Genomic DNA, 23,631 nt, shown 5'->3' with positions numbered 1-23,631 from the left:
CGTGTCACCTAATCCGTACAAGGTGTCGGGGTAGGCTCTTAACTCTTTCTCATCTAAACCTAGTTTGTCGAAAGCGGGCTTAAAGAGGATGTCTGCTGAGCTTCCTTGGTCTACTAGTGTTCTGTGTAGATGGGCATTTGCCAGGATCATGGTAATTACCACTGGGTCATCGTGCCCAGGGATTACTCCTCGCCCGTCTTCCTCTGTGAATGAAATGGTCGGAAGGTCGGAGGACCCCTCTTTGACCTGGTAGACTCTCTTGAGATGTCTTTTACGAGAGGATTTTGTGAGTCCTCCTCCCGCAAATCCTCCTGAGATCATATGGATATGTCTCTCCGGAGTTTGTGGTGGTGGGTCTCTTCTATCCGTATCTTCTCGCTTTCTTTTTCCATGACCGTCCGACCTTTTTATGAGATATCTGTCAAGCCGACCTTCTCTGGCCAACTTTTCTATCACATTTTTAAGGTCGTAACAGTCGTTTGTGGAGTGCCCATATATCTTATGGTACTCACAGTAATCACCGCGGCTCCCCCCTTTTTTATTTTTAATAGGTCTGGGGGGAGGCAGCCTTTCGGTATTGCAAATTTCTCTGTATACATCCACTACAGGAATTTTCAGTGGAGTATAAGAGTGATATTTTCTTGGCCTATCGAGGCCGAGTTCTTTCTTCTTCTTAGCTTCTCTCTCCCTCTCTTTCGTTGAGGGAGGGTGTCCGAGTCGCAAACTCGGGTCTCTTAGTCTGGCGTTTTCTTCCATATTGATGTACTTTTCAGCTCTTTCCTGTACATCATTTAAAGAGGCGGGGTGTCTTTTTGATATGGACTGTGAGAAGGGTCCTTCTCGAAGACCATTGACTAGCCCCATGATGACTGCCTCGGTGGGCAGGTCCTGAATCTCCAAACATGCTTTGTTGAATCTTTCCATATAGGCCCGTAAGGATTCCCCGACCTCCTGTTTTATTCCCAGGAGGCTTGGTGCATGTTTTACTTTGTCCTTCTGGATGGAGAACCTCATTAAGAATTTTCTTGAGAGGTCTTCAAAACTAGTAATTGACTTCGGAGGGAGACTGTCGAACCACTTCATCGCTGTTTTTGACAAGGTTGTCGGGAAAGCTTTGCATCGCGTAGCGTCAGAAGCGTCGGTCAGATACATCCGACTTTTAAAGTTGCTCAGATGATGCTTTGGATCGGTGGTTCCATCGTAGAGGTCCATATCGGGGCTTCTAAAGTTTCTCGGAACTTTTGCCCTCATTATGTCCTCGCTAAACGGATCTTTCTCTCCTAAGGGAGAATCTTCTCTATCGTCGTGGGAATTCCGACCTTTGAGGGAGGATTCTAACTTTAAGAGTTTTCTTTCTAACTCTTTTCGTCGCTCCATCTCCTCTTTTAGGTTCCTTTCAGCTTCCCTTTGTCGTTCCCGCTCCTGTTCTAGCTGCTCGAGGCGGCTATGGATTAGTCCCATAAGCTCGCTAGCGAGAGGTGGTCCTTCTTTTTCTGACTCGCGCCCCTCCGAGGAGTTCACCTTCGGATTTTTGATTCCGGAGGTGCCTTCCTTATTTTGATCATTGGCTTCCTGGTGGAGGTTCTGATCTGCTTCATTGTTTCCAGTGTTCAAATTCTCTTGATCAGAATCTGTCTCCACATGACCTTTTTCAGGGGATCTTTCCGCCATCACTGGTTAATCTCTCGGTTCCCCGGCAACGGCGCCAATGTTACGGTGGGTAACCAGAGATTAGTGGGCCGGATGACGTTGGTTGGCCCAAACGCGTGAGGGAGGTGACTATCGAGTGAACCTGAAACTCGGTGTTCCTCCGTCCGACTTGTGCGTGTGGAAGAATGGGGGTGGTACCTGCAAAGACACTCCAATGCCTAAGTTAGCAAGAGTGTGAGCAAGTTGAGAATGTATTGGACTTAGTGATACCTGAGGGATGTCAGGGTATTTATAGTGGTGAACCAATAACCACCGCTGAAGTAGTGCCACCTTTTTAGGTGGATAACCGTTCCCATATCTTAGGGAGGTTAAGATATGGCTCTATGAAGTGGTTAGAGAGTTTCTAGGGGCAGTTACTCATTCGAATAAGTGTTATCTGCTAGCTAACCCTCGTATCCGACTTCTTTGGAGCAGGTCGTGTTCAATACCGACTTCTGGGGATGAAGGCTGGTACTGGGAGAGGGCCAACCCCTTTGGATTGGGCTTCTTTGCTTGGATCCTGGGCCCTATTTATTGGGCCAGGGTATGAACAAATAATAATAAATTTGATTTTAGCTGAGATAATAAATAGTTGTACTAAAACTAAAAATTCATAGGTTCAATTCTTAAAATTAATAAGATAGATGGACTATAAATGATATATAGATGTCGCAAAATTCTCCATTAAAAAACGATGAGAAGCATCATATATCGATAGTGTTATTATATGACTTTAAGCAATGCAAGACGTGTTCCCGATTCATAATGTTTTCTTCCGTGTACGGTGTTAGATATAGTACAAGCGCAGCTCCAACGATAGCGATTTAATTTTAATTAAGTTGAGGCATATATGCAAAATACTCTGGGCATAAATTAAAGGGAAAGATCATTAAGAAAAAATATTCCGAGAAATCAGCTCATAATATGCCAAAAGTTAGGTTCTAATACAGCTGCTACAAGGTCCCACTTTATTGAATCTATCTGTGTTTGAGTGATCAAATAAACCTTCCTGGCCAAACAATTCGGTGGAAAATGGAAATTAGACCATCCTAATTATTGTAAAACTTAGAATAATAACACACTTGCTAGTAGTTGCTACTGCTAGCTTAGTCTGCCACACATTCATTAGTTTCATTTCAACTTCATAAAGTTTTAGTCTTTTTTCATCACGTGTAAAATTGATTATCTTTGAAAGATGTTACAAGAGATAAAATTTCTATAATTAATATTTTCATGCTACTACATGTCTACTCATGACATATATAGCCTTTCAAAAAATTCTAAATTAGAATTAAAAAATTTATATCACCTTAATTCAACGGACAATTAATTATATATATAGTTGATTTTATGGTATGCAGTCTTAAAATGAACTTCATTTTATATATTTAAATCGGAACTAAGCTAATTGACTTAGCTTCTCTGTTTTCTTTTTTCTTTTTTCTTTTTTTTATATATAGACAAAAAAAAACGTTTCATGTGTATTGTGAAAATTTTAAAATTTTTTTCCTTCCCTATGCTTACAATAATAAAATAATCTCCCGGCATACATATATATAGAGGGTGGGACAGGAAAAGTATTTGGTCACCTTTGGGATCATTTATAAAAAAAAAAAAACTAAAGATAGTAAAAACACAAGTATGTTTAAATCACATGCATAATTACAATTGCTAATTCAAGCACTAAGTTACTTTCTAATGTAACCAAAGTTGATTAGTGATGATAAAAGGTATTATCTCCTCATGACGACTATGGGATTTACATATATATTGTTCAATTCATGCCAAAATAATTGGGTAGGGTCGCTCTCAAAAGGTCATGGCTCTCGTGTGGCATTGATTTTCATTCTCATTTCTCTTTTGTACTTGTTATATATATTTGATGCAAAGAAAGACCAAAAAGAGTGTGAGACCCACACATACATACCCTTCCCTTCTCTCACCCTTTGATCTATCTATCCATAGCCGATGATAAAAGCACTCCATAATAATCATACAACTTTCATTAACATACATGCATCCCCCTTTTTAATTTATTCAACTTTATTATATAAGACTTGGACACTTTCACTCTCACTCAATGCGCACGCCCATGTAATCCATTACCCCACCCATCCAATTGCGATCACATACATATATATCCTATTATTATTATATTTTTATTCATATCCTATCAACGAAATGAATTTAATTTTAAATATTGACGGTACAAAGTGTTTTATGTAATTATTTAATTAAAATGATATATTTATATAATTTTTAAATAATAAATTTAAAAATTAATTACTTTTAGATGATATGATTATATAAGAAAAATATATAAGTAAACTCTTTTGCATTATTAGTACAGGAAAATTTAATTCTAATAAAGTTATCAAATTATTAGATTAATAATAAATAAGACTTTAAATAAATATATATTCAACTTTTATTAATTAATAAAACATAGTGAAACAAATAATCTCTTTCAATCTACAACTTAATTTGGTAAAGTTTTTCCAGAAGTATTTGTAGAGTTGTATTTTTTAAAAATATAAATACTTTATTTTGTATTTTTTAAATAAAAAAATTAATTATATGTGTTTGCAATTTTTAAAATAAAGAAGTCTTTTTAAAAGTATTTTAAAAAGTATTTTTTTTAAATAAAAATACTATATACATAAAAAATTAATCACTAAACTAATCATTATATATTGATATTTATATTTATATATATTATTTAACTACTGATATTCAATGTATATTTTATATCCTAATATATATATATATATAATTAATTTTATAGCTAATAAATATCAAAATTATTATTATATTTATATCTATTAAGGTCTATTAAATTTTAAAATTATTTTACTAAATATAATTATTATTTATACTTATTAAAAATTATTTTTAATTTAATTTATTAAATATAAATACTATAACTTTTAAAATATCATTTTTAATTAAATTACTTTATAAACGTAAAAGTTTTACCAAATGGCCTTTAAATCCATCACCATGTTCCCTTCCCTTCTCTACCCACAATGATCACTTAGCTAAGCTATCTTCATCCACTTATTACACTTAAATATTCAAGGAATAACTTTTTCCACATATTTAATTATTTCAGACTTGTTATCGTAGAATAAAATCTAGTTTTATTGTAATTTTATGATAATGAAATGATGAATTTAACTGAAGAACATTTCTGTGCTTCTAATAAGTAAGGTATACTTGGCCCCGCATAGTCCTTTCAAGTGGGACCCTCCAACACTTCAATTATTTTTATGCGCGTGCTTGTGCACGTGTGGTGTCTTCTCTCTCTTTCTCTCACATTGATCATTCTTTTCCCCTATTAATTAGCAGAATGCAACACCCATACACAATTACACATACTCACATACTTTCACACACACCCCCACCACGATACCAATTACTCAATTATTACTAGAATTTAAGTTTGATACTGTCAATTTAAAATAATTTTGTATATATATATATATATTTAATTATAAGATATTAATAATTATTTAAAAAAACGAATATAAAAAATAATTATATTAATACAAAATATGACTATTTGCATTTCATCAAAATGTGTTTATCCTTTTACGGTAACTAAGAAATTAAGTACCGAAATGGTTTATAAATATAAGCCTTTGTCACAGTAAATGAAAAATGAACTAAAGTATCCTGTATTATTTTATTTTCATGATAAAATAAATTTGTATTCTTTGCTTATATAATTATATTTGAAAAGTTAGCCAAAAAGAAAAATATATATTTGAACGTAGTATCCAAACACAATCTAAAACATAGCTCAAGTAACCATTAAAATCAGCTTTGTATTTATCTGATTGATTAATTTGGTCTACTGCAAAATAGGTTCCCTAGATTTTCAAAAATATCTGTTCATTAACAGGAGAAATTTATATTAGTGGATTAGTTTAATTAATATGTGTTTGGATTAGAGTTTGTAAACGAAAATTTGTATAAAATTGATTTTATAAATTTAATTTTAAAAAAAAGTGAATTGGTGTTAATGTGATTTATATTTAGTAATTTTATATTAAAATAGATTATAATAAAATAAATTTATATCATTCAAAATTATATTATTTTACGGTTCTTTGACTATAATTTATTTGAAAAAGAATTTAAATTTATGTATTAAAATTTAGTACTCTTTTAGTTATAATTTGTTAGTACTCTTTTTTAATATTCTTTTTGTGTTAATTATATCTTTTTAATCAAATTTATATTATAAAAATTAACGATAATAAATAAAATATATACTAATTTAAAAACACATAATAAAAAATATACAAAATCAAATAAAAATATGTATTAATAAAAATAATTAAAAAAATTTATATGAACAATGAATACTAAAAATTCTATCAAAAAATACAATAATATACATAAGTGAACATAAAAAAATTAAACAAAAATATCTATACTATTAACAAGGAAAATAAATAAAAAATTGATTAAAATTAAAACTTAACAAAGTGTACTAATAATAACATTAAAAAAAATATTTATTTGTAAAGTATAATCATGAAAAAAAATTGAAAAACTCTGATGATTGTTTTTGGTATCTCTCATGATAAATGAGATTGAACACAATATTGATAGAATGTTAATTAATTTTTTAATTTATCAATTAAACGCAAAAGTTAAATACAAAAGTTACCATTTGTTACTTCTGGTAAACGGGAGTTCAAACCCATAATCATATTTGCATTTAAATAAAAAATGTTAACCAAATAAAAATTAAGGCGTTTAAAAAGATTGAATGTATTTTTTGTTTTGAACGTGTTTGTCAAATATACCTTTAATCTATCAAACTTAAAAAGATATATTAAAATATATATGATTTTTTATAAAAAAAATTACAGAATTTGAATGTTTTAAATGTATTATAAATAAGTGTATATATTATAAATATTAAATAATTTAAAATATTATATATTAATTTTGGTATATTATGTATTTATATTTTAGGAAACAATAATCTCACATTATTTTTCTCACCCAATACAAGAAGTTGAGACTGATAAACTAACAAAAGTGGAAAGAGGAAGAGTGTGAAGTTCGCCAACGTGTCGGTGACGGAGCAGTCAAATAGAAAAGAAGAAACGGGGCGGACAAATATTATGGCAAGGGGGCCACGTCATCACACTGGACAGAAGCACGTGTTGATCGCAGCCTGAGACCCCGCCACATCATAATCATCACCTTCATCATAATTTTTTTTCAAATAATAATAATTGTTATTTGGGTTTTCTTTTCTTTTGTTGTTTCATGGAACAAGCTCGAACTTTTCTTCCCAATTTTCAGTGCCCATTTATTCATGCAAACCATCGAGTATGGGCCCCATCTTGTGAATCCATCCCTGTTTGGGGTGTAGAGTGTGGACCTCTTTAACTGCAAACGGAGCGAGCTGAGTGTGTAAAGATTTTTCTCTTTTGTTTATTTTATTGTGTTTGTGTTTATAGTTTCATCTGCCAAGTGCCAATTCATTTTTGCTGAAATAAGAAAGAGAAGACAGTCACAAACTGACACCCTGACACCGCTTCACCCTTAACCTTATTCAACAACAACAAACTTTTTCTAAACTTTAGATAAATTAATTTACGTGAAAATATTATTTTTAATAAAAATAAAAATTAATTAGTATTAATTGAAGAAAAATGATAATTCCTTAATATTTTTTAAGTGTGTTTCTACAGTAAATTTAGTTAGTTTAAAATGATAAAATATTTAATAAAAATATTTATCATGTTTTCATGAAAAAAAAAAATTCATATGATTTTGGTTATATTAAGAAACTATTTTATGCAACCTACTAATATTTTAGTTTAAAAAAATTTTGTTTAAAAATAAAATAAACAGTAGTAAATTAGAGTGAGTGTGATCAGGTAACAAGTGTGAGTTTGTGGAAGTTGATAGAATAAAAGAGCAAGTTAAGACGGGGATGTTAAGTAGTGTAGGGATGACTAACCAAAACTGTAAAACCTAGACCAAAGAAAAATGAGTGTAGAATCCACGCAACAATTGCTAGGAGACTGTTTGCAAGTGAATGGAAAATTAAAAAGATCCAATAAATAACTGTAAAAACTGATCATTCTCTATTCTACTGCCATCACGAGGTTTTATATGCCTACTCAATTTCTTTTCTATTTTAGTTACTACCATCGTCAATTTATTCTAGTTTTTTGAAAAATTAGTTATACTCAATTTTGATTATATATTATACTTAAATTGGTTATTTTAGTTATTGTATATTTAAAATATTTTTTATATATTTAAATTTAAAATTATTAATTAAAAAATTAATTAAAAAAACACTCAACATCACAAAAAGAAATTTGTTACAAAAAAATGAATAATAAAAATAAATATAAAAAATATGCATTACGTACTCTTTATAATATCGGGTCTTTTATATAATACCACGTATTTTCTGTTTTATCAAAATGTTTAAAATCATATATTTTATTATTATTATTCAATAAAAATAAAGGTGAATTAATAACATATTAGTACTATTAATTTACTAATGAAAAAGTACTTTGAAGGGAGTATGTTGTATTACAAGTGCACTCAATATATATAATATTCCTTAATTTCATAATAATAGTTTTTAATTTTGGTAGATGATCAATTTTGGTAACACAATTAGTTGTTCAAGGTATAATAGAATAAATAAAAAATTAATTATATTATTTATAAAAAATTAAAATAATTAAAATTTAATATATATACTCTTTTGAGTATTAGGATCATAATTAAAAAGATGAATTAAGATTCTTAGTTATTTAATTTTAATTTTTATATATAAAGTATTAGGATGATAATTAAAAAGATGAATTAAGTTTTTAATTATTTAATTTTAATTTATATATATAAATTTTTCTTCTTTTAAGTATATATATATATATATATACTTTAAAAAATATAAAAAATTCAATTCTTTTACTTAAAAATTAGATAAATAATTAAAAGAATGAGTTAAGATTTTTAATTATTTAAAAAATTAACTAATTAGATAATTATGAGAAAAAAAGTTAAATGAATGAAAAACTTACAAAGAGAGAGTTAGAAATAATAAAAAAAAAGAAAATTATATTATAATCAATTTTTTATACAAATTTTAGAAAAGAATGAATAATATGAAAATTTCTTTCTTGAAACATTCTTTTACAAAATATATAAATCAACAGAAAAAGCTTTTTAGAAAAAACTTCAAACTTAATTAAAATTCTCAACTCTTACAATTATATGTGAATGAATTTTCTCCAACCTCACACTATATACTATATTATTACACGATGACTAGTATAATTTTTCCTGCGTCATATTTTCAACAAAAAAAATTTATTATAAAACACTCATTAATATAAAATTTTATAAAATAAAACTAAAACAAAAATATAATTAAAGGTAAATGCTTTGGTACATTTGATAAATTTTAAGGAGGATAAGAGGAAAACCAACGGAGATAAAATGATAAAATCAATAATAACGAATTGACTTGACAGGATCCTTAAGTAGGTAGAACAAGTAGGCATGGCAATGCACGCTTGTGTATTTTTATGATGATGTTAACTTAAATGTGTCTTTCTTAGTTAGTCAAAATAATATTACTGCTAGTACTACACTGTTTCCTACTAGAGCTTTACTAGCGCCGGTTTTAAGTAAGCTCAAGCATTAAACATTATTAGTCATTAAATTAGAACACGTAACATTAGTAGTATTATTAATGATTAATGATAGTAAATGTGAGGGATTAGCTACCAATCTGTTACACAAAAGATCAAAAAGTCTGTGAAAATATTATCAATAAAATATTCTCTAATAATCTAAAAGTGTAATAAAAATAATTAATATTGTATTTAATAAATGATTTATTCTTTTAATTTGATTTTTTTATAATATTTAAATAAATATTTAAAAAATATATAAAAAATTTAAAATAAAAATTAATTTTTATATTTTTTATTTATTTAAAAATATATTTATTTATAAATTTTAAAAAAAATTATTTAACATAAAATTATTTAAAATTTTAAGAGTAAAAAATATTATTTTTTTAATAATAATTATAAAAATTTATATCAAAATTTTATTTTTAAAATATATATTTAATTATTTTTATCGTATTTTTAAACTTTTAAAAATAAATTTGTTGCAGTGTTGCTAATATTTTGGAATTTTTTTATCAGCAAACCATCAGTTGTATACTGTAGTTGTGAGTATGTGGAAACAGCAAAGAATGGAAACCACTAAAAAAGAGAAGGTGCGGTGCGGGTGCCGGTGTGGGTGACTGGGTGTGGTAATAAAAAAAAAAAGTGTTAGAGCCAATAATTTTTATGATTTATAATCATCAATAATGATTTTAATAGTATAAGATTGATATGAAATTTTATATAATAATTTATTTTTTTTTTACTGATTATATACTAACTAAAATTTGATAAAATTACTTTTCAAAAAAAATATTGAGACAAGTGAGAGAGAGAGAGAGAGCGTCACATGGCATATGGCATGTGAGCAACAGCTGTGTGTGTCCACTGTCCACTCCTCAACTTGATAAATACCCTTCTCACCATCCTTACTTAGACTTTTGACTCTCTTTCTTTCTCTAATATTCACATCTCAAATCTCCCAACACACACTCTCTCTCTCTTAGACCAGAGCTTCTGGGAGCTCTTTCTCTCGCTAATGGCAGAGCTCAGACCCTAATCCCAGCTACCTAGCTAAGCCCATACACAATACACACAAACTTCCCTCTCTATCTCTCAAGCTCAACAAAAAACATGAAACCTACACACTATACTCGCAACACCTCTCTCTCTGTCTCTCTCTTTGTTTTCCTCATCGGAGTGCTTTCCGTACAAGTGGCAGCGGCATCGTCTTCACCCTCTTCTCCTCCGCGAGACCCAACTCATCAACTCCTCAGCTTCAAAGCCACTCTCCCAAACCCTTCCCTCCTTTCCAACTGGCTCCCCAACACCAACCCATGTTCCTTCACCGGCATCACCTGCACCACTACCGCCGGCGCCGGCGCCTCAGTGACAAGCATAGACCTGTCCTCCGTCCCACTCACCACCAACCTCACCGCCGTGGCAACCTTCCTCCTGCCACTGGACCACCTGCAGGTGCTGTCCCTGAAATCCGCCAACCTTACTGGCCCCATTCCCTCCCCTTCAAACTCGTGCTCCTCCTCCCTAACCACCATAGATCTCTCTCAAAACGCAATCTCAGGCTCCCTAAGCGACATGTCGTTCCTGTCGTCGTGCAACGCGCTCCAATCCCTGAACCTCTCCAACAACCTCCTCGAGTTCCCCGCTAACGGTTCTCCCAAATGGACACTCCGAACCGGTAACTACCTCAAAGTAGTAGACCTCTCCTATAACAAACTCACCGGCCCCAACGTCCTCCCTTGGATCCTCTCCACCGGCTGTACAGGTCTCCGCACGCTCAACCTCAAGTCCAACAAGCTCACCGGGGTAACCGACTTCTCCAGTTGCCGGAGCCTCCAGCATTTAGACCTCTCCTCCAACAACTTCTCCGTCGCCATTCCCTCCCTCGGCGATTGCTCCTCCCTCCAACACCTCGACCTCTCTGCCAACAAGTACTTCGGCGACATTACACGTGTCGTCTCCTCCTGCACCGAACTTGTTTATCTCAACGTCTCCGGTAACCAGTTCTCCGGCCCGGTTCCCTCACTCCCCACTGGTTCGCTCCAGTTTCTTTACCTCTCCGGCAATCACTTTACCGGTCAGATTCCGGTGGCCATGGGGGACGGTCTCTGCTCTACGCTTGTCGAACTCGATCTCTCGTCTAATAACCTCACGGGTCCAGTTCCCGACGAGTTCACGTTGTGCTCGTCTCTCATCTCGTTGGATATATCGTCTAACAGATTTACCGGTGAGTTACCGATTGAGATTTTTGTGAAAATGGAGGGGCTGAGGGAGCTTTCTGTTGGGTTTAACCAGTTCGAAGGGTTGCTCCCAGAGTCATTGACGGAGATGGTGAGTTTAGAATCCTTGGATCTGAGTTCGAACAATTTCTATGGTACAATTCCAAAGTGGCTGTGTCAAGATCCTAGGAATCGTTTGAAGGAACTGTTCCTACAGAATAATCACTTCACGGGTTCTATCCCGTCCACTCTCAGCAACTGTTCCAACCTAGTGGGATTGGATTTGAGCTTCAACTACCTGAATGGAAGTATCCCTTCCACCTTGGGGTCACTCTCCAACCTCCGAGACTTGATCATATGGTTGAACCAGCTGACCGGTGAGATTCCGCAGGAACTGGGTAACATAAAGACGCTGCAGAATTTGATCTTGGACTTCAATGAGTTAACAGGAAGCATCCCTGCCGGTTTAAGCAACTGCACGCAATTGAATTGGATTTCCCTTTCAAACAACAGGCTCACGGGAGAGATCCCTTCCTGGATTGGAAAGCTTTCGAATTTGGCGATCTTGAAGCTTAGCAACAACTCATTCTCCGGCAGCATTCCGCCGGAGCTGGGCGACTGCCACAGCTTGATTTGGTTGGATCTCAACACCAATAAGCTGACGGGAGCAATCCCGCCCGAGCTTTTCAAGCAGTCGGGGAAGATTGCGGTGAATTTCATCAGTGGGAAGACTTATGTTTACATAAAGAATGATGGGAGCAAGGAGTGCCATGGCGCCGGGAACTTGCTGGAGTTCGCGGGGATCAACCAGAAGCAGCTCAACAGGATTTCAACAAGGAACCCCTGCAACTTCACCAGGGTCTATGGAGGTAAGCTTCAGCCAACGTTTAACCATAATGGTTCCATGATCTTCTTGGATATTTCCCACAACATGTTGTCTGGTACTATTCCTAAGGAGATTGGTGTAATGTACTATCTCTACATTCTCAATTTGGGGCATAATAACATTTCTGGTAGCATTCCTCAAGAGCTTGGCAGCATGAAGAACCTCAACATTCTTGATCTCTCCCACAATAGGCTCCAAGGCTCCATTCCACAGAGCTTGACTAGTCTCTCCCTGTTAACAGAGATTGATTTTTCTAACAACTTCTTGGCCGGGTTAATTCCGGAGTCCGGTCAATTCGACACCTTTCCGGCAACAAGATTTCAGAACAATTCTGGTCTCTGTGGAGTGCCTCTTCCTCCCTGCACTGCCGACTCAGGTCTCGGTGGTGCTCAGAATCAGAAGTCTAATAACAAGAAGCAGGCGTCTCTTGCAGGGAGTGTGGCCATGGGCTTGCTATTCTCCCTCTTCTGCATATTTGGTCTGATGATTATTGCCATTGAGGCTAGGAAGAGGAGGAAGAAAAAGGAAGCGGCGCTCGAGGCCTATGTGGAAGGAAATTCGCATTCCGGCACTGCCAATGGTGGCTGGAAATTGACCAGTGCCCGGGAAGCTCTGAGTATAAACCTCGCCACATTCGAGAAGCCTCTAAGGAAGCTTACATTTGGAGATCTTCTCGAAGCCACCAACGGGTTCCACAATGATAGTCTTATTGGCTCTGGAGGGTTTGGTGATGTGTATAAGGCTCAGTTGAAGGATGGAAGCCTTGTTGCCATCAAGAAACTGATTCATGTAAGTGGACAAGGAGATAGAGAATTCACTGCTGAAATGGAAACCATTGGGAAAATCAAGCACAGGAACCTTGTTCCTCTTCTTGGATACTGCAAGGTTGGGGAAGAAAGGCTCTTGGTATATGACTACATGAAATATGGAAGCCTTGAAGATGTTCTGCACGATCAGAAGAAAGCCGGCATCAAGTTGAATTGGGCAGTGAGGAGAAAAATCGCAATTGGCGCGGCTAGGGGATTGGCTTTCCTTCACCACAATTGCATCCCTCACATCATTCATAGAGACATGAAGTCAAGCAATGTGTTGCTAGATGAGAATCTCGAAGCAAGAGTCTCCGATTTCGGAATGGCAAGACTAATGAGTGCAATGGATACACATTTGAGTGTTAGCACACTGGCAGGGACACCGGGTTATGTGCCTCCAGAGTACTATCAAAGCTTTAGATGCTCAACTAAAGGTGATGTCTATAGTTATGGCGTGGTTTTGTTGGAGCTTCTAACAGGGAAAAGGCCAACAGATTCAGCTGATTTTGGTGATAATAATCTTGTGGGGTGGGTGAAACAGCATGCAAAGTTGAAGATAAGTGATGTTTTTGACCCTGAGTTGATGAAGGAAGAGCCAAGCCTAGAGATTGAGCTTCTTCAGCACTTGAAGGTTGCATGTGCTTGTTTGGATGATAGGCCTTGGAGAAGACCAACAATGATTCAGGTCATGGCGATGTTCAAGGAGATTCAAGCAGGTTCAGGGGTTGATTCACAGTCCACAATAGTCACAGATGATGAAAGTTTCAGTACAATTGAAATGGTAGAAATGAGCATTAAAGAAGCACCATGAGAATTGGATTGTATTAGGCACTAGGCAAGGCAGCAAAAACAAGATTCTGGAGTCTTTAATCTTTTATCTTTGTTGGAACAAACAAAAGGAAAGAAGAAAGAAAGAAGCAGGAGATGATGATGAGGATGATACCACAGAACTCAGCCCCTTCAAAAGTTTTTCCTTTTCCTTCTTCTTAACCTCATTCAATTCATTTTCAGATAATAGACTTGGATTTTCTGGGATCTTTTGATGTATGTAGTCTCGTTATTTTTTATACGTATAAACAGTTGTTTAACTTGTATATAAACATTTTCAGTTGTTACCTGTTATTACCACCTATGTTTCTTTCTTTCTTTTCTTTCTATTTTGCAAGTACTTTCTCAATTCTTATTCGGATATAAACCCTGAAAAAGGTTTCTGTTTGAATCTGAGACATCAGTGAGTGATGGTGACTAAGTGGAGGATCTTTTGGCCCTTTCTTTTAGCCTCTGTTCGTTTTGTTTTTCCCCTATTTGATCAAAACCAAATTTTGCTCCAATATGAGATTACATAACATTTCTTTAAAATGAACATACATAACATCATTTTTCTTAATGGCGAAAATTCATTCCCTGCGCTTTTCAAATATTATTCTGACCCTTCTGACGCTTCTTGTTTTGTTTGCTAGTTAAAGGACTCTATAGGGAAAAAGCATCACTCTATGCTAATTAACAGTAATAGTAATCTTCTTGAGTTCGATTAAATAATTTTGGCCTAACTAATTTCACGCATCTTAGGAGTCAACATTATAGGCTGTCCATATTTATTGTAGCATCTATCTGCGTGCTACTAGTACTATACAACTGTTACTTTCACATCATTTTTTTTTTCATTCGTGAATTTTCTTCACTCCAAAACAAAAAGAACAGGTAGATTAGATATGCCAATTGAATTTAGAAATTGCTGCTACGAAGGTCATTCGGTTTAGCCATCCGTGTCTTTCTTTTAAGCGTGCACGTTTCTTGGATCAACCCCAAAATTAAATGCTAGATAACCCCTGCTTTTTGCAACTTGAGAGAAAATTACAAAAGATATTCTTTTATTTTTTAAACTAAAATATACTCCCAAGTTATGCCGCATCGGCAATAATTTGATAAATGTAATTATAAATTAACAAGATATCGTAAAATAAGCCACTCAAGTATTTCTTAAAAGAAAAAAGATTAGAACCAAAAAGTAAGTTATGAAAAGATGAAAGCATGAGAGTGCTGGACCAAACCTTGACCTATGCAAACAGAATGCTGTGGTAATTATTGTCATAGGATTTTTGGATGATTAATTTGTTAACAGTTCGGACCACAATAACATAATAACAACAGATTAAGAAGCTCACAACTTCCCCACACTTACTACAGTATCCAGTAGTACCAACAACACTTATGAGGGTTGAAAAAAAGGGTCCCAAGAGTCATAATTGCAAACCTTTTACACACGAATTTAGTATTTTTCATAATAATTACCAAGAATCTCCAACTCATGAGTAATTTCTCATTTCTGATTAACAAAATAAAAAATAAAAGAAGTAAATGAATACATTTTGTCTGTTGTTTCCATGAATGTCGTGCAATGCACGTGATATTGATCATAGATGCGGTAAAATAATTACTTTCTCTGTGACTGGGACAATGTGCCCCTCTAGTGGCCATCTACTAATATACACATCAACATACAAATAAATAAAAATTCAACTGCAAAGTATGGTATCCAGTAGTAGACGAAGACAAATATTTTAAATAAATTACCCGTACTAATAATATGTATATAACAAGGGTTCTCATTCCGTTTAAATGTATATATCAAGGTTACATGTGCACTTTAACTTTTTGTGTGTGTCCCTTTGCATGAGAGGGAAAAACATTTATTTATGATATTTCCTTTATCAATGTAAACACTTTGAAATATGAATTGGGGGGGGACACATTTGGATAAGAAAAGAGAGTTTTGAACACAATTCTTTGATTTGAATATACATAGTGATGAAATTAAAATAGCAAAGAATCTGGAGGAAACAATGTAGTAGCATTTAATATGTACATGTATATAGTAATTTTGAAGCACAAAGGAAACCTCCTCCTAGTTGCTATATTAAATACTCATCACCCATTATATTATCAGTGGTACTTTCATAGCTCAGAGACTCAGACTTAATAGTTTGCGCATAATTAATGTTGCTTTTTGTTTTCCTCTTTCTTTATAATTTCTTTCTATTTTTATTTTATTTGTGTTCATCTGCTGTCTGTTTCTTGTTCCATTGTCTGGGTTACACATCTCTGAAAGAGTTGGAAACACTTTTAGTCCCTCTAATCTGTCACTAGATTTAAATATATAATTGAGTTTTGCTAATGTTAAGACACATAAATAATAACCTTAATAACCAATATCTTTAGTAAGATTCTTTGTAACTTTCGATGCTTGTGTAGCTATGAAAGCACATACATAGGGCACGGTTAATTAAATTACCCAGCAATTATTATTATTCGGGATATTCCCCTAGGAATCCTGTAAGTAAAGGTATGCTTTTTTAGTTTTGAACCACCCCATATATGATCCACGGTAAGAAATTAAATAAGGGTAAAAGCTAGTGTTCCAAATTCCAATAGTCTTGTTCCTTCAGCAAGTGAAACAACGTAGACAGAACAAAAACGTAGCAAGAAAAATCAATCACGGAAAGTAGTTATGCCCCTTTTGAAAATATGAAAAGAAAAAAGGACAGGGAATCGTATGATATTGATCCGTGGAATATAATTGGAAGTAGTTGCTATATAGTTGGATCAACACAACGAAAGCATATGTTATTGAAGTGTGACAGGCGCATATGGAATTATGGGGTGGTTTGACCCAAAAGTAAATATAGAATTTGATTCGACGAAATTAAAGTATTAGAACTTAGAAGAAACAGCAGCCGGTAGCATTATAATTAGATGACATGGTTGAGAAGTTTATTCATTCGTTTAATTAAATGTCAGAAATAAAATTTTTTTATATATACAATAATTTATTAATTAATAAAAAAATTTTAAATAAAATTTAAATTCCTGACGAATTAAATTTTAATTTGTTAGACTATAGAATATGATAGATTAAAAAAGACATAATTAAATAAAAGAATATATATATAACAAAATATTAAAGGTTTAAACTACATTTTAAATATAAAAAAATCTTAAAACTTTTGACCTAACTATCTTGATATTGAGGTGGCTATAAATGAAAAAGATTAGTTTTGAGGTTTGACGAAAAATACCCTTAAAAAAAAAAAAAAAGAAAACTAGCAGGTTTAAAGCAAGAAGTTGAAATAGGAAGGGTGGTTGTGCTGATTGGAAGATTGGTGTGGTTGTGAGAGCTATCAGAATTCAGAAACACACGCGCTTGTTAAATATTTGACACGTGGGCCAATGGGCCAACTAGATATGTCGGAAAACGAAGCATACAGCCTTACAAGTTACAACCTCGCCTTTGCAATACCATGCAGTCGCTTTTCGGGTCCCACCTTATATCTATGGAAAGAATTTCAAATATTCTAAAAACAGTTATTCTAGTGATGTTAGTCCATAATTTTAATTATAAAAAATATATATGATATATATTAATTGAAATTAATAATTAAAATTATTTAAAATATTAATATTTTAAAATATTTATATGTATATATTGATTTTAATTTTATAAATTATTTTTAAAATTTAAACAAAATTAGATTTACTAATTTTAATAAAAAATATTGAGTATTAACGGAAAGAAAGGAAACTAAAAGTGTACAACTCATTTCATAAATAAAAGAATTATTATAAATTGCTTATTATTCGAATAAACTAAATACCATTTTCAGTTTTTTTTTGTTTATGTGTATTTTTTGTTGAGAAAATATTTTCATGCACTAAGATTCATTCCATAATACAGTCTTCAGTTTGTAGTCAACAGATATTTATCAACACATATTTGACAGGCAAAAGTAAATTAAACAACACCTTAAAATAATTTTTTTTACAGTGAGAAGTGTGACATGAGAAATAAAAAAGAAAATGAAAAGAGGAGAGAGAAGAGAAAAGAGAGAGGGGGGGTCCAAAACTGAAGAACAAGGATATGTCGACAAAATGCAATGGTACAGTGTAGTACCAGAAGAAGGGAAGGGTGTGAATTTACAGATTGTTTTATGATTTTAATTTTTAAGTGTTAAAAATAAAATTCTTTATAATTTTATAATTTATATAATTGAAGAAATTAACTAAATTAATATATTTTTATAAATATATTTAGTAAGTGTTTAATTTTCAATTAACGTTTTACATCTTCAATTATTGATAAAAATTATTAAACTGAAGAATAAATATAATTAATTTGTAATATTTTAAAAATTAATTAAATTAAAAAAATTTTTAAAAATAAATTTAAAAAATAATGAAATCTGATGCATATCAAGCCACATATGTCACGGCTAAATATTAGGAATTATTAGAAAACAAATTTCTTTCAGTTTTTAGTTGATTTGGTGTATCCCGTTTTATTAGCTGTAAATATCTTGCATTACCATAATTAGGAAATCAGGTAGCTAATTGTTAGGTAGAGTACTGTATATATAATTGATATGCTATTCAATAAAACACAAGGCAATTTGGCATGGTATCAGAGCTAAGTTGGCTCTGATAATCATCACACAAAAGAAACCTCCGCCGCTGAAATGGCTGGAGTAGGTGTGACTCCTCCAAAAAGAGAGGATTCAAAAAAGGACGAAGATGGATCCAACAAAGGACCATCGCCTTATGATCTGAGCGTTAGCGACAATCCTGGAAACGTAATCACACAAGTGCAATTACGAGGAGAGAACTACGAAGAATGGGCTCGAGCTGTGAAGGTGTCGCTACGTGCTAGGAGAAAATGGGGGTTTCTAGATGGAACTCACAAGAAGCCACAAGAAGGGGCATCTGAAATGGAGGATTGGTGGACGGTTCAATCCATGCTTGTCTCATGGGTGATGAATACGATTGAGCCACGGCTGCGCTCCACCATCTCATACGCTGAAGATGCAAAGGATCTCTGGGAAGAAATCAAGGAGCGATTTTCCATCGTGAATGGTCCTAGAATTCAACAATTGAAAGCTGAACTTGCCGAGTGCAAACAACAAGGACTGGCTATGGTGGAATACTATGGAAAACTGAAGACTCTTTGGGATGAGTTGGCAAACCATGAACCAGTGCTTAGATGCTCTTGCGGAGGCTGCAAGTGTGACATTGGGTCACGATTAGATAAGAGAAGGGAAGAAGAAAAGGTGCATCAATTTCTAATGGGGTTAGAAGACGTAAGCTATAGCACAGTGCGATCTAATATTCTCGCAACGGATCCTCTACCTTCTCTCAACAGGGTGTATGCAACTTTGGTACAGGAAGAGAGAATGAAGATGATCAGCAGAACCAAGGAAGACAAAGGAAGCTTAATGGGACTGGCAGTACACACTGGGTACAAGCTGTCCTTGTTGGGTCTGTATGTGGAGATTCACCTCCCCCAACAACAACAATGGACTCGTCATTGGAATTAGTCTGAGGAAGGACCTCCTTGTGATCAAGTGTGGACTTATTATTAACGGGCTCCAAAAATTTCTCCTCATGCACTAAAGAAGTGGAAACCAAATTTTCTTGGGCCAAACACGCAAACGGGAACTCGGTTTCTACAAATTTGACATCACGAGATATAAAGAAAATATTTCTTTCCATATCATAAAGTTTCCATCCTTTCTTTCCAAATGGGTATCCCACAAATGTGCATGTACGAGTTCGGCTGGCAAATTTATCACCCATGGTTTGTTGATTGTGCGCATAACACAATGAGCCAAAAACTCTAAGATGATTATAGTCAGGTGGTTTTCCATGTATCATTTCAAAAGGAGTTTTCCCGTTAAGAACAGATGATGGTGTTAGGTTGATCAAGTGTCCCGCAGATAAAACACATTCTCCCCAGAATCGAATGGGCAAAGATCCTTGAAATCTCAGTGCACGAGCTACATTAAGGATATGTCTATGTTTTCTCTCCACCCTTCCATTTTGTTGGGGTGTCCCAGCGCAAGATGTTTGATGAACAATTCCATGCTGCAAAAAATATGGACGCATACAGATGAACTCGGTCCCATTATCACTGCGTACTTCTTTGACTTGTTTATTAAACTGTCTTTCAATAAGAGCAAAGAAATTAATCATCACACTTGACACTTCCCGCTTTTCACACAACAAATAGATCCAAACTGCTCTTGAATAATCATCAACAATTGTTAAAAAATAAGATGCTCCGCAAGAAGAGGGGGTACGATAAGGTCCCCATAAATCACAATGTATTAAATCAAAAGGATGTGTTGCATGAAAATCACTTGATGGAAATTTATCTCGTGTTTGTTTAGATTTTTCACAAACTTCACATAATTTATTATTCTCTTCAGATTTACAACCACCATTCAAATTCGGCAACATTTGTACCACTTTATAGGAAGGATGTCCCATTCGCTTGTGCCAAAGATCAATACTACTCTTCTCTTGGGTTTGACATGCTGTGAATTTGCGAACACCACGGTACATGTAGAGCCCATCTCTTTGTTCACCCGCTCCAATCAGCATCCTCGAAATGAGGTCCTGCATAGCACAAAGCTCATGAGTAAATAGTACAGTACAATTTGCATCCTTTGTTAATTGTGATACTGAAATCAAATTGCATCTTAGTTTTGGCACATATAAAACATTGGTCAATTTAAGTCCTCCATCAAGAGTCACCGTTCCCTTTGTATTAGCAAGAACTTCTTCTCCGTTTGGTAGCCCCACCGTGCATCCTTCAATACGCTCTAGACCCCTTAGATCTCTTGAATTCCCTGTCATATGGTTAGAGGCTCCACTATCTATAATCCACACAACATATCCTTCCTTACCAGTCATGCTTTCAGTTCTACTTCCGTTGTTGCCATTTAGCATCTCTAACAGCGTCTGCCATTGTTTTTGGCTAAGTCCAGTCACTGCGCTTCCTCCTATTTCTTCTTCATGGTTACTTGATTTTTCTGTTGTGGCTTGTGCTGTGTTGGCACGTATGACAGCCCCCCCTCGCAAGCGTCCTCCCTGCTTATGCGAGGTCTTGGTGTTGCTTCCCTTTTCGTCTCGAGATCGATCTCCCCACCATTCCGGATACCCAATCAGTTGAAAGCACCCCTTGATCTCGTGTCCTGTTCTTCCGCAGTGAGAACATATGAGTGGCTTTATTTCATTTCGGCTTTTGTGCTTGTACCCAGTGTGTACTGCCAGTCCCATTAAGCTTCCTTTGTCTTCCTTGGTTCTGCTGATCATCTTCATTCTCTCTTCCTGTACCAAAGTTGCATACACCCTGTTGAGAGAAGGTAGAGGATCCGTTGCGAGAATATTAGATCGCACTGTGCTATAGCTTACGTCTTCTAACCCCATTAGAAATTGATGCACCTTTTCTTCTTCCCTTCTCTTATCTAATCGTGACCCAATGTCACACTTGCAGCCTCCGCAAGAGCATCTAAGCACTCCTGGCATGGTGTGCAAACTTCAAAAATCCCTCTACGGACTCCGCCAAGCTCCGCGCTGCTGGTTCTCTAAACTTTCTGTTGCCCTCCTTCAATACGGGTTTCAGCAGTGTGCCTCCGATCACTCATTGTTTGTCTCTCGTCATCACAATATTCAACTTGTGGTGCTCGTTTATGTTGATGACCTTATCGTGGCTGGTAATAATTCTCTTGCTATTCGCCAGTTCAAGGACTACTTAAATCAATGCTTCCACATGAAAGACTTGGGGAAACTAAAATACTTTCTAGGGGTGGAAGTGGCTCGCTCTCCTACTGGCATTTTTCTTAACCAACGCAAATACGTGTTAGATATTATCATGGAGACTGGCATGCTTGGCTCTCGGCCTGTGTCTACACCTATTGAAGAAAATCATCGTCTTGCATTGGCTGAAGGACCTTTGCTCTCTGATGCAGCCCAGTATCGTCGTTTGGTTGGTCGTCTCATTTATTTGTGCTTCACTCGCCCGGAACTCTCATACAGTGTTCACATTCTTTCTCAGTTCATGCACCAGCCTCATGAAGAACACTGGCAGGCTGCCTTACGAGTTGTTCGCTATCTAAAAGGCCGGCCTGGGCAAGGTGTTTTATTGCGCCGGGAAAACGATTTTACCTTGCATGCTTGGTGTGATTCTGATTGGGCGGGTTGCCCTCTTACTCGTCGGTCTCTCACTGGCTGGGTTATTCTCCTTGGCAACTCACCAATTTCATGGAAAACAAAGAAACAGCATACAGTGTCACGGTCCTCTGCAGAAGCCGAGTATCGCTCCATGGCTAATACCACTTGTGAACTCAAATGGTTAAAGGAACTGCTCTTGAGTCTCGGGATCTCCCACACACAACCCATACCTCTCTCATGCGATAGCCAGGCAGCACTTCATATTGCTAAGAACCCTGTTTTTCATGAGCGTACTAAGCATATTGAGGTTGATTGTCATCTTGTTCGTGATGCTGTCATCCAGGGCCTCATCCTTCCCTCCTATGTCCCAACAAAATCTCAGGTTGCCGATATCTTGACTAAAGCTCTGAGCTCCCATTCATTCGCATCAATGTTGGACAAGTTGGGCATTAGTAACTTACATGCCCCAACTTGAGGGGGGGTAATGAAATCTGATGCATATCAAGCCACATATGTCACGGCTAAATATTAGGAATTATTAGAAAACAAATTCCTTTCAGTTTTTAGTTGATTTGGTGTATCCCGTTTTATTAGCTGTAAATATCTTGCATTACCATAATTAGAAAATCAGGTAGCTAATTGTTAGGTAGAGTACTGTATATATAATTGATATGCTATTCAATAAAACACAAGGCAATTTGGCAAAAAACCTCCTATTTTTTAAAAATTAATTTAATTATTAATCCTTCAGAGTTTTCATCTGCATATATAAAACTGAAATTGCAAGGATGGAATAAAATCATATGGCAATTTTGATAAAAAAAATTTTTAAGATTTATTTATTTATATTTTTTATAGAAATATTTGATAATTAAAAAAAATTAGTTAAAAAGTAAAAATAGTCAAAATTTACCTTATTTAATATTTATTAATTATTATAATAATTAATGAATACTAAATAAAATAAATTCTGACTATTTTTTTTATTTCTCTTATAAAATTATTGGTTGAAAATCGTTATATATAAATCTCTATCTTAGTTTGTCTTATACATTTTTTTTCCTTTTTTTTCTTTGCCCTTTCCATTTTTGTTCTTGCCAAATGCCTATCCCCTTACGTTCAGGTAGCTAGAGAGCATACAGGGACAATCTTCATGTAAAATTATAGAAAGATTGTTGCCTAATCTGTCAACAGTGTAATGTAATTAAATTGATTAAAATGCATTTTGGTAGAATTTATGCCCAAATAAAGATAGATTCGGAAATTTTAATATAAAGGGATCCAATTTTAGATGAATTTTTTTATTAATTTTTATTAGATTTTCTATTCTA

At 34.5% G+C, this 23,631-nt stretch overlaps 1 protein-coding gene and 1 long non-coding RNA gene across 2 annotated transcripts; one reads left to right on the top strand and one right to left on the bottom strand.

Moving 5' to 3' along the window:
* Window positions 1–10,303: 10,303 nt before the first annotated feature.
* On the top strand, window positions 10,304–14,439 carry LOC107622700 (brassinosteroid LRR receptor kinase). The gene has a single exon (XM_016324683.3). It carries the CDS (start codon window positions 10,497–10,499, stop codon window positions 14,106–14,108), a length of 3,612 nt encoding a protein of 1,203 aa, XP_016180169.1. The 5' UTR covers window positions 10,304–10,496; the 3' UTR covers window positions 14,109–14,439.
* Window positions 14,440–20,372: 5,933 nt separating this feature from the next.
* LOC148581353 (uncharacterized) lies at window positions 20,373–21,185 on the bottom strand. The gene is made up of 2 exons (XR_015885865.1): window positions 21,034–21,185; window positions 20,373–20,743 (listed from the first exon to the last, which is right to left on the bottom strand). It is a non-coding gene; the product is annotated as an uncharacterized LOC148581353 (long non-coding RNA).
* Between the last annotated feature and the right edge of the window lie 2,446 nt (window positions 21,186–23,631).

This window comes from Arachis ipaensis, chromosome B10 (genome assembly GCF_059453495.1).
Source record: "Arachis ipaensis isolate K30076 ecotype BB chromosome B10, ASM5945349v1, whole genome shotgun sequence".
In the NCBI taxonomy this organism is placed as follows: Eukaryota; Viridiplantae; Streptophyta; class Magnoliopsida; order Fabales; family Fabaceae; genus Arachis; species Arachis ipaensis.
Note: the sequence above shows the minus strand (reverse complement) of the source record. Positions and strands in the feature narration are given on the sequence as shown.

Coding starts and splice junctions, on each gene's coding strand:
- LOC107622700 (XM_016324683.3), top strand. CDS start 10,497: ATGAAACCTACACACTATACTCGCAACACCTCTCTCTCTGTCTCTCTC.